Below are 12,067 nucleotides of genomic sequence, written 5' to 3' on the forward strand. Positions count from 1 at the left end.
ATTGTCAACACATTAGCAATCTTAAGGAAGATGGTCCAATTGCTTTCCATTAAAACAATGGAAAGAATGCCTGAGGAAAGACTATCATAGAAATGCAAAGTCTTGGAAAGAGTTGACTGGATAAGGAACCTGCTTTTCAAGGCTATGATTTGTTTTGTCCCTGAATTAAGAATATGCCTGTGTCCTGCACAACTGGTATTGTTTTCAGGAGCATGAAAGATGTCAGGAGTGATCATGAATTGCACATGGTTGCAGGAGCTGCTGCTGAGATGCAGCATGAGTCAGGGCCTGATGACTTGTTAGGTTGAAAGAGCCTTTGGAAGACGGACTGTGGTTTGCATGGAGACCTGAAAACATTTTGGATATACGAGGACTATGCAAGGCTACCATGGAGGTCACTGTTGGCCTAGGATGGAGGTGTTCCCTGGTTACTCTGCCCAGCTGGAGGGGTGGAATTGGAAAATCTTAAGATTTTAAGATAAGTCTCTGGTTATGTTGAACTTGAACTGCAGAAGTTTGATGTTTGTTTGATGGTGGTTGAGTCTGCATTGTTTTAGTCTTTTCTTGCTATGCATTATACCAGTTGAAAATGTTTACTCTGTGCCTTTACCTGTTGGAAGTATTTAACTTGTTTGATTTTACAGGACTTACTATTTTAAATTGGTCAAGACTGTGGGGACCTTTGAAGTTGAACTGAGTACAGTTTACAGTGTGTGATGGTTATAAATCTATTGGGGGCTAAGGGCGGCACATGGTGGTTTGAATAGATGGCCCCCAATATATTCAGTTTTTTATTTGTTTGTAGTTTGTATCTGTTGCCACCTGGCAGGAGGCAATGTCACTGGGTGGATCTTAAGTTGTGGTGGTGGGTTTCAGATTTCAACCTACAGATATGCAAAGTGTGCCTAGGTGGAGTTCCTGAAGTGTGCTGTGGCTTTGGGCTATTAGGCTTGAGTGTCTCTCTCTCTTTCTCTCTCTCCTTGGCCCTGTGAAATCAGGCCAACTTCTTCTGCAATTATGGAACTTCCTCTGGATCTGTAAGCTTCAATAAATATTCCTGGGCTGGAGAGATGGCTTAGCAGTTAAGTGCTTGCCTGTGAAGCCTAAGGACCCCAGTTCAAGGCTCGATTCCCCAGGACCCACGTTAGCCAGATGCACAAGGGGGCGCACGTGTCTGGAGTTTGTTTGCAGTGGCTGGAAGCCCTGGCGTGCCCATTCTCCCTCTCTCTCTCTCTCTCTCCTCCTCCTCCTCCTCCTCCTCCTCCTCCTCTCTGTCTGTCGCTCTCAAATAAATAAAAAAAATAAAATAAAATAAAATAAATATTCCTTCCTCCATAACTGTGCTTGGTCTGGAAGTTCGTCTCAGTGAACCTGAAGCTGTCTGCTATACTACCCCTTGTTTGTAGACATTATAAACAAAATAAAACCAACCAAGAACTTCTAGAACCCTTTTGTAAGTGGTAAGGTAAGGCATGGAAAAACATCAGTCCTTTTCAAAACAGTGACCCACTGAGTATCAGAGAGGGATGGCTGTGGACTCTCTGGAAACATTTTCCAGGTGAGGAAGAGAAAGCCTAAGGTGGAGCCGTCCCTCCCACACCTCTCTGGTCCTGCACTTTCTCTGTTTCTCTGACCTCCCACTGAGGTCCCTCAAGAGGCCCAGTGGTTGGCAGCCTGACGTGGTTGCAAAGGATGCCCTCTAATGACTCTCCGAAGAATTTTGGGAGGGGATCCCCACATCTGTAAATGGCTCCAGGTTTTCAGAAATGAGGGGGATATAGGCTGTTTTGTTGGACTGGGTCACTCAAATGGGCATCTTTTGGACTCTGGTCCAGACCCAACTCTCCAGGTGAGTCAATTCCCTGCTGCTGTGGCAGGTTGGTGTTTTACATGAAGCCACAGTTCTGTTCCATGACCAAGTGCTTCCCAAGGCAAAGTTACCTTCCACCCAACCGGGAGGTGAACACCTGTGAATCCAGTGACTGTGGACTCAGCCCACTGAGTCTTCATTATCAACCCCTCTCTTCTTTGAATTAAATCCATGAACACTTACAATTACTGATGATAGGAACTCTTTATAAACAGGAACATCATACTAGGAGCAAAAGAAGATGACATCAAAATGAAAGAGAGACTTATTGGGAGGGAGAGGGGATATGATGGAGAGTGGAGTTGTGGAGGGGAAAGTGGGGGAACAGGGAATTACCATGATTTATTGTCTGTAACTATAGAAGTTGTTAATAAAATAAATTAATCAATTATTTAAATATCCAATTAAAAATCTTTAAATTTTTTTTTTAAAAAAGAAACTCTCGTTCTCAGATATATCTTGATTTGTCTTTTGATGTCCCTTTCCCTGTTAAAAAAGTGTGTGTGTGTGTTTTTTCTACAAGATACAAACTTGTTCATGATCCAGCAAATTGGGTCACTGTGGATGAAAACTCAGGAGTGGTTACTACCAGGAGACAAATTGACCGGGAGTCCCCTCATGTAAATGACAGTTTTTACACAATCATTGTCCAGGCCGTCGATAATGGTGAGTGCTGAGTCAAAACCAGGTAAGGAGGATCAGAGTTTACTATTTTCTTTTTTAAAAAACATAGCTTTTATTTGTTTGCAAGGGGGGGGGGAAGAGAATGGTGTGCCAAGGTCTCTTGCCACTGCAAACAACTCCAAACATACGCACCACCTTATGTACCTGGCTTTATGTGGGTACAGGGGAGCTGAACCCAGGCTGTCAGGCTTTGTAAGGACGTGCTTTTAACCACGGAGCCATCTCCCCAGCCCCAGTGATTATTCTTGCTTCCTGAGGGAGAAAGTTTTCTTTCTTTTTTTTTTTTCCCCTAGAATATTAGACTTCCTTTTGCTTTGCCTTCATGCTGGTGATTATTTTTGTTAATAATTCCTGAAATGGCAAACCAGGGACCAATACCACTGAAAGAGGGGCAGTGTTCACTCAGAAGAGACGATTAAAGCAGCAAGGAAGCTGCCATCAAACCCTGTTTTTTGTCTCTTCATAATGTAATGCAGTAGTTGTGTGTCAAGCCCCGTGGTGTGTGATGTGTCTTTAGCAGTCTCCTGTGCCTGGTATGGCATGAAAACTCAAGCCAATGGGGTTCATGGGATGCATTTGTCATAAACCAGGATGGGTGGATTTAAGAACAAGTTTTAGCACATTTTTCTGCATTCTCATGAGGCTGAATGTTTAAACGCCTCAAAACATACAGCTGAAAAAGTGAAATATTCAATGGCATTAAAAATTACATTTAAGGAGGCCTATAAACTAAACCTCAGGCTCAAGAGATCTGGATCTGCTGCGATGGCTGATACATTCAACCTGACAGGACCTAGACTGTCAGGCAAACTCGCCTGTGGGGGAGTATGGATATTAGGTTAGCCTCTGGGCATGCCTGTGAGGAGATATCATGATTGTGTTAATTAAGGTGGGTCTTCCCACCTTCATTGTGGGGGGCTCCATCCCATGACTTGGGATGTGTCTCAGAAGAGAATGGTGGCTGAGCCCCAGCATGGGTCATCTGTCTGCTTCCTCACTATGAACTCAGTGTTCCCATCGTCTCAGGCTCCCGATAGCATGCCATGCTCCCCATGATGGACTAGAGTCTTGAACTGTGCACTGAAATAAACCTTCCTTCCCTAAATTGCTTCTGGTCATGTGTTTGGTCACAACAACCAGAAAGCAATAAACACATGTGCCTGTGCTCTTGAGTAATGAAGTAAGTAGTAACATGTCCGTTGTGAAGACATGAGAGATGACCCAGGTGGCATTCAGTGAGCAGGCAGCCTGTGCCCCTGTGCTTCAGGATTCTTTTATGAATAGTCTCTTGATCACCATTTATTTATTTTTAACAAGAAAATCTCCTTGTTATTTATTATTTAACTTATTCATTTGCAAGCAGGGTGGGAAAGTATATGGATGCCTCATGGCCTCTAGCTACTGCAATGGAACTCCAGATGCATGTGCCTCTTTGAACATCTGGTTTTATACAGGTACTGGGGATTGGAACCCAAGACCAGAAAGCATTGCGAGCAAGCTCCTTTAACTGCTGAGCTATATTCCCCCAGCTTTGTCATTTATTTTTACTGAGAAGAAATTATTTTATACAATAATAAAATTGTCCCCAGGTCCATGCTGTGCCCTCCCTCACTCTACAATCCCTGTGGTCTTCATCAAAAGAATTCAGAGAAAAAAAAGAATTCAGAGAAAAAAAGAATTCAGAGAGATACAGAGCATAGTGTAGAAAACAAGCAAGTCTGCTACAGAGCCAAGTGGGGTGACAATGACCAATGGCCACAGGGACCACTGTGGAGGAGAATACTCTCACAGAGTGAGTGACCAATGGCCAGAAGGACCATTGTGCTGACATACATGCTTACACACTATTTCTGAAGCTTTTCTGAGGGGCGCCTCCCCCCTCCCCACCCTGTCCCAGGTGATTGACAGGCCCACTGGGATTCATTCTTAAGGGAAGGGACAATAGCCTGCTTTGTTCTTTGCTAGGAAGCTTCTGGCTTCGAGTAATTTGTGACCTTCCCCGGCAGCTCAGGATGTAATGCTTCTCACAGGGCTGGAGCATCACCTCACATGACAGTCCGCTGTCCAGTGGTCAGAGCCCTGCGCTCTGATGACGAGGGAGGGGTCCCTCCCCATGACCTTTAAGCTTGCTGATATCAGACCAGAACGGCTGGCTACCTAGCAGATTTGCATGTGGTTTTAGGAAATAAATAACAGTGAATCCCGGCACTCTTTTCCCAGCCTCCCCCAGTACAACACCTTGTCCCAAACATGATACCAATGGGATTATAGCCTGGAACAGACCATTCCCCCTGCCATAGGGATCACTCATGTTACCCCTTCCAGAATCACTCCCATATCTCTCCCAGGCCCTCTTAACACCATGATTGACATATTAGTATACTTAGCAATTTCGCATTCAATTTTACAAATGGTTTGAGAGGGCAAATGTTTTGTGACCTTTGCCAGATAGTCTGAATTTTCATAGAATCAATTAAAAAAAAAAAAAACCAGACCAAATGCCAGCTTATGGATTGAAGAGAAACTGCCTCATACTTCAGTGGGCAGGTTTGTTCTGGCAGACTGAGCATGTTTATGGGCTAGGTCCTGTGCACAAAGAAAGTTCCTTTAAAATATTTTATTTTTATTTATTTATTTGGCAGAGAAAGAGAGAGAGAGGGAGGGAATGGGAGTGCCAGGGCCTCTATCCACTGCAAATGAACCCAGACGCATGTGCCCCCTTGTACATCTGGCTGGGGTGGGTCCTGAGGAGGCAAACCTAGGTCCTTTGGCTTTGCAGGCAAGCATCTTTACCACTAAGCCATCCCTCTAGCCCAAAGAAAGCTCCTTTCATGCTTAGACTACCTCTCCTGGTTTTCTTTCAGAACCAGCAGGCCTTACTACCCTCCACCTCTCTGGGAACAGGCTGAGTTTGACTCAAGTCCAGGCTTGGGAAAATGGGGCAAGGACCATTGGTCTCACAGTAAAGTAGTCTCTCTCCATTTCCCAAAGGGGAAACATCTCAGAGGTTTTGATAAGGTGATGGGTGGAAGGTTTCTTCTCTGGGTGGGGCGGGGGGGGAGGGGCACATTCTTGTCCCCTGACATGATCTTTGAAGGATTTGTAGACTTACTCTATCCGTTACTTTGAGAATCAGCTTCAAGCCTGACCTCCCGTGTCCCTGCTCACACACTAACCTTGCAAGTGAGAAACAGTGCGAGGCAAGGGAGGGAGGAAGTGTCACAGATGTTCTTTGCCAGGACTTGGCACACCATGTGGCAAGGACAGGTGGTTAGAGATGAGGCAAATGCCAGGATGGTGGGGTGGGCAGAGGTTTGTGTTGCTTTTCAAACCCCAACAAGGGATGGCATTCCTTCCTGGTAAGGCATGGCTGCTTTCATAAGTCCATTTTAATTCCCTTCCTTTCTTTTATAATCTCTGCTATGCCTGCAGGCTTACCACCACGGACTGGCACAGGGACCCTCCTGCTTTTCCTGTCTGACATTAATGACAACGCGCCAGCTCTCCGGTCCCACTCTCGCTACCTGGAGGTCTGTGAGTCTGCCAGGAGCCAGCCTCTGCTCTTAGAGGCAGAGGATGCAGACCTGGAGCCCTATGCAGAGCCCTTTTCCTTTGAGCTGGACACCAGCTGGGGAGATGCGGCAGACACGTGGACGCTGGGCGCAAGGCAGGACGAAGGTTTGTAGGGGATCAGGAGTAAGGGGTTGGGAATGACAAGTCCAACTCAGAAAAACCTAGGCAGGAGAAAAGGAAAGAGAGAAATTATACTGTCCACATCACTCCTCCCTCCTCCCAAGAAGAGATGCTCCTGGCCTCCTCCTTCACACAGACCTGGCCTTCATGACTAGGATTCAAGGTCTTCACAGGTCACAGTGTCTCCATTTCAAGATGGCAATGGCCACATCAGTCCTGGAGGACAGAACCCCTCCACAGTTGTGCACCCTGAGTGTAGCCTCGGGAAGTTCTGACCTCGTATCCATATCAGAGTGAGGGTGTTCTGGAACCGTCCCTCTAGTGTGGCAGGGGCCATGTACAGAGTGGTACTAGTGAAACCACACAGAGCTTGGTGCAGGGAGGGCACCATGGGAGTGTGCATGGAGTGAACGGACACAAGTATGAGTCATTCTTCCTCCACAGGCCGCTCTGCTGAGCTCCTAATGCTGAGAAGCCTTCCGCCCGGGAATTACTTCATACCCGTCGTCATCGGAGACAGACAGGGCTTCTCCCAGAAGCAGGTGGTGCATGTGCGGATCTGCTCCTGTCCTGGTGATCTCAAGTGTGAGGAACACATGCACACAGGGCTCCTGTGGTGGGCCCTGTCCCCAGTCTGTGCAGCGCTTATGACTCTGGCAGGTCAGCCCTGCATGTGTGGTGGTGGAGGAGATGTTTCCTGGGAACACGGCCTCTCTCAGGCTGTGGACCATGGAGACAGAGTCTGTAGGGGTGGGTGGAGGATGATGGCAGCAGTGATAGGATGTCTGAGAATGGCCTCTGAGTTTTTAAGTTTGCTCAAGTCAAAGGGCTTCTGTGAAGAAAGTAGCTTCCACTCGTTGACAAGGACGGAAGCCATGGAACACACAGAGGGTCGTAGTCCAAGGCTGGCCGAGTGTCTGTCATCCCCATGGGCAGTGGAACACACAGAGATCCATATCCAAGGGAGGCTGAGTGTCTGTCAGAACCATGGGTGGTGGAACCCACAGAGCTTTATATACAAAGGTGGCTGTCATATCCAAGGGTTGCCATGTCTGTCATAGCCATGGGTACGGCATTATACATATGTTAGGCTCCTGGGCTTGGCAAAGGCTAATAAGGAAACTAGTTTTTCCATGAAAGAATATGATAATCCTATACTAACTAATGTGAACACAATATTAATTCAACAAAAGAGCCAGCATCTCCTTGTGCCCCAAATGTCAAGCCCTGCAGTTACAAAGAGAGTTCAGGTGTAATTTGCTCTTTCCGTCCTGTGGTTGTGTGGAGGTGAGCAGACCTGGGTCCCCTTGAAGCCTCTGGAACCAGCGACCTCTTCACCTCCTCTTCCCACCGTGTACTTTTGTCACAGCTGCTCTGCTTTCCCTGCTGCGATGCTACTTTGAGTTGGGACTCAGGAGACACAGAAGCTTCACCCCAAGTGACAATGGCCACCAGACCCTGATTGTGTACAAGCACGAGAGCAAAGCCCAGGTAGTGTTCTACCGGCCAATAGAGTCAAACATGTGTGAGCTTCTTCATGTTTCATGTTTCAGGAGAAAATAGGAAAGTGCTTCTCCCCCCACCCCAAAATGGTCCACTCCAGCCAAATTTATGTTTTACATCAACGGTTCTCTCTCACGTGTAGTTTGGCACCCTACAGGCTACTTGGCCATGTCTGGATTTTTAAAAAATACATATTTAGAGACAGAATTAGCATACCAGGGCCTCAGCCACTGCAATCAAACTCCAGATGCTTGCACCACCTAGTGGTCATGTGCGACCTTACACTTGCCTAACCTTTGTGTGTCTGGTTTATGTGGGATCTGGGGAGTCAAACATGGGTCCTTGGGCTTCACAGGTAAGCACCTTAGCCACTAAGCCATCTCTCCAGCCCTGGACTTTTTTGAGGTAGGGTCTTGCTTTAGCCCAGGCTGACCTGAAATTCACTATGCAGTCTCAGGGTGGCCTTGAACTCACAGAAATCCTCCTGCCTCAGCCTCCCATATGCTGGAATGAAAGGTGTGCATCACCATGCCCAGCTCTGGAGATAATTTTGATGGTCACAATTAGAGGATGCCTCTCGTGTGCTGAGGGCTGGACTGTTGCTGAATATCTCACAATACAGAATAATCTGGCCCAGGGTCCAAAGTGCTGATAGAAAAACTGCTAAGAAAAAGGTTCTCAGGCTGGAGAGATGGCTTAGTGGTTAAGGAGTGTGCCTGCAAAGCAATAGGCCCTCAGTTTGATTCCTCAGGACCCACGTAAGCCAGTTGCACAAGGAGGAGCATTCGTCTGGACTTTGTTTGCAGGGGCTGGAAGCCCTGGCATGTCCATTCTCTCTCCCCCTCTCTCTCTTAAATAAATTTAAAAAAAAAAAAAGAAAGAAAAAAGAAAGTTTCTCTTTGGGTGGAAATTGGCTGTCCTCTGTGCAGAATGAGTCTGATCTGACTTGTTCGTGTTGTGGAGAAAACGCTGGTCATGGTCCTGGTGGACCAAGCACGGGGGAAGGACATGTGCTCCTGGTCCGGCTGGTCACCTTCTAAGCATTCAGTGTGCACACACTTCTCCTGGACCCTCCCTGGTAATCCGCTTGCCACTGGATGGCTAGCCTTGTTAGTAACTTTATCGCCCCTGTCAGTGGCACATCTGGCACACTGTCTCCTGGGGTTGGCTTGGCTCTCTCTTCAGCCTGGCCCCGCCCTAGCACAGTGAGTAAGGCTGTGGGGAAACCGATGGCTAAGGCCGTTGTGTCTTGGAGGAGCCCACTTCAGGTGAGCTGCGTCTCCTGTGCTGGCAGAGAGGACAGAAGATGAGGGGAGATGTTCCGGGTGCCCTTCTGGGTGGTGACTTCACCATAGTCCGTGAAAGAGAGGCCCCAGCTACAGAAGCGGAGAGGGTGGGGAGGGGCCGTGGCCTTGGTGGGGCTGAGATCAGGAGTGGGGTACTGGTGACGAGGCTCTTTTGGAAGGATGGAAAGCCTCACCCAGACGGGAGGGGGGCTGCTGTCCTCCTGACCTGCTCACTGCTCAGCACGTGTCACTTCCTGCCACAGCTTCTTTGGTGCCCTGAAAACTGAGTTCCAACAAACCTGGGTTTAAATTCCAAATCCGTGGCATATCCTTCAGGTGGTGTAGCCCTTGGTTTTCTTCTCTCAAGTGAGGTTAATGGTATTCTCTCTCCCTCTTGGATTATCGGGTGATTTGATCAAATCAGACGTGTAAAATCCTCACCATAGAGCAGGGTGCTGACGGGCATGTAGTAAACCGTGGTAGCTGAGATTAACTTTATCAGCTGCAATTGCTAATCACATATCTGTTTCCATCGGCACACAAGGCCATCTCAAGGTGTGCACACCTACCTGCCCACGGTATATGAGCGAGGCAGCCTGCACTCTCCCTGCCTCCTGGGTCATTTTGTGCTCTGGGGGAAGAGTTCATCCAAGATACTGTCCCACCCACATTGTCACATCCTGTTGTGGGATGACCTTTGGTGTGGCACAGACACCTTTCCCATCCACGGGGAGGCTGGTGATACCTTTGCCAGCAGAAACCCCACATTTATCAAAGTTGGAGTGCCCTGGGGACTGAGTGCTGGAAAGAATAGATGGACAGGGTAGTGAGTACCGAGCAACAGCGGGAGCCCAAGAGCTGCTGCCAGAGCCCCAGAAAAGGACAAGCCTTGAGATCCAGAGCCTCCCAGAGCAAATCTGTTGCTCTCACTATGCATGAACAGGGAAGTTCTTCAGCCAACCATTACAAAAGACAAACCGGAAAAAAAAAAAAAAAACATTCCCTCCCCCCCCACCCAGATATACCATCTAGGTGTACGGGATGAATGTTTCACCATCTTGGATGTTTTAGCAGGGGCGCTGCCGTTACATGTTTAGGAGAAGTGTTTGCTTGCTGGCTGACGTAGCAGCTCTGACCCCAGCTTCTGTGGGATTTCTTTCTGCAGGTTCCACAGGCACTGCCAGCTGGGGGAGATCAGATCCCTGCCCTGTCCTTCAACACAGCCACGGCCAGTGCCAGAGCGGGTGTGAAGGTGACACACTGGTATCTGCTTTTTGGTTCTGTGTGGGGAAATGCCTTCTCTGGGGGCCTCGTGTCAGGGAACCTTTGGGCAGCAACTCCCACCCACATGCAGGGAGACCCTTCTTCAAGCCAGCCTCTGCTCCAGTGATACAGGCCCATCCAGCCACACACACGCCGGCCTGGCCGTGGCAGGCCTCCTTCTCTGAGACCTTGCCAGTGAGGACAGGTTTCTGAATGGCAGCCCACGTGCCCACCTTCACAGCTTGTGCTGCCACTTGTAATTTACTCAACTGGACCGCCAGCCTCATGAAACACACTTGCTTCAAGTAGGAAACTGTAGATTGCAGTTGTAAATGAAATATCAGTTTTGCTGGCGTAAGGAACAGGCAAGTGTGAAAACAGACACAGAAGAAGTAGAACACAGTAATTCTAGGTAGATCATGCCACCTGCCAAGAGCTGGAGGCTGCTCGGTGGAAAAGGGACAGATGTCAAAGCTGCGCAGGCACCAGAGAGACACTTTCTCCTGGATGTCACGAGGATATGGACATGGAGCTAGAAAGGGGATAATTTTGTCAACAGGCAATCTGACATCATTTAAAATGGTTTTCAAACTGGCTGGGTCCTCCTTTCTGTAAACAGTAGCTGTCCTTGTTCTGCAAGTTTCAGGAATGGAGTCATGTCCTCACTGGATCCCTCACTCAACCTCAGTCCTAGGAGAGGGCTGCTATGTGTCCAGATCTATGACCATGTCTTGTGGCCCAGTGCTGTTTCTGTTTCCCTCCTTAATTAGCCCGGACATTTCTAGAAGCTGGGCTTTGCCTGATGAGCAGGTTACTAGTTGTGACATACTGAGCACTCCTGAGGAGCGTATGGTATTTGTGTAGTCCCACTGTGTTTGTACTAAGGGGACAGAGGAGCTTGTCACATCCCTATTTTAAAGGAGAGAAAACTGAGGTCTTTTGGCTTACATTTTTTTGTGTGTCTCTGGGTTCCCTTTCCCATGTCCTGATTTTAGTGAAGCACCTCTGGGATGACAGTTAAATCAGCCACTGTTCACACTTGTCCCCAAAGTCAAGTAGCCTCTTAGGAGTTACTAGTCTCTTAGTATCTTCAGATCTGTGGGAAGTAGAGCAGATCTTAAGTGATAAAACCATCCTCCAGGCCCATTGCCAGCACGGGAAGCTGGGGATCTGAGTGTCTGGTCCCAGCAGGTGCTCAGCTCCTCGGAGATCCTAAGCTTCCCTCCAGCTCTCCATCCCCACTCCCTCCTCCTGCCCTTTCTTTGTTGCTGCCTCTGAGGGTCTGAGCAAGGGGACGTGTTCGGGACCACATGGGCTGCTAGACAGAAATGATGACCTTGAAGTCAGCCATCATTTCCCCCTAGGGTCTTAATGAGATGCTGCCGTGGACTGTGAGCTCGCGGGACGAAGCGCCCCCTGCTCTGGGGACTCCGGTGAGTTATGGAAGGCTGCTCCTGCAATGTTCCTCTCACCAGTGACTGGCAGCTAGCTCCCTGGAGAGGGCCCGTCTAGAACATTTCATGATGCTCCTAGAATGAGCATGCAGTCAATGGAAATCTGAGAAGTGGGGCTTCCTTTGTGAGGTTGGTGTATTTAACCTTTTGTCTATCTAACCGAATATTTGTATTTTTGTTAGGGGCTGTTAAGAGTTGTTTGGATGTCTTTGATGTCCTGATCACATATGGCATTCACAGGATATATTTTATTGTGCCCATCTAAGGACACCAAAACCATCTATAAAGTACAGTGGACATGACTTGGGCCCTGG

At 48.1% G+C, this 12,067-nt stretch overlaps 1 protein-coding gene across 1 annotated transcript in view; it reads left to right on the forward strand.

The window, feature by feature from the left end:
* Positions 1-12,067, forward strand: part of Cdh26 (cadherin 26) — a 72,357-nt gene that overhangs the window by 32,170 nt on the left and 28,120 nt on the right. Inside the window, exons 10-13 of the mRNA XM_045157078.1 lie at positions 2,394-2,536; positions 5,987-6,232; positions 6,692-6,907; positions 7,617-7,738. Coding sequence (XP_045013013.1) covers positions 2,394-2,536; positions 5,987-6,232; positions 6,692-6,907; positions 7,617-7,738 — 727 coding nt within the window. The remainder of the gene's footprint in view (positions 1-2,393; positions 2,537-5,986; positions 6,233-6,691; positions 6,908-7,616; positions 7,739-12,067) is intronic.

This window comes from Jaculus jaculus, chromosome 8 (genome assembly GCF_020740685.1).
Source record: "Jaculus jaculus isolate mJacJac1 chromosome 8, mJacJac1.mat.Y.cur, whole genome shotgun sequence".
Lineage (NCBI taxonomy): Eukaryota > Metazoa > Chordata > Mammalia > Rodentia > Dipodidae > Jaculus > Jaculus jaculus.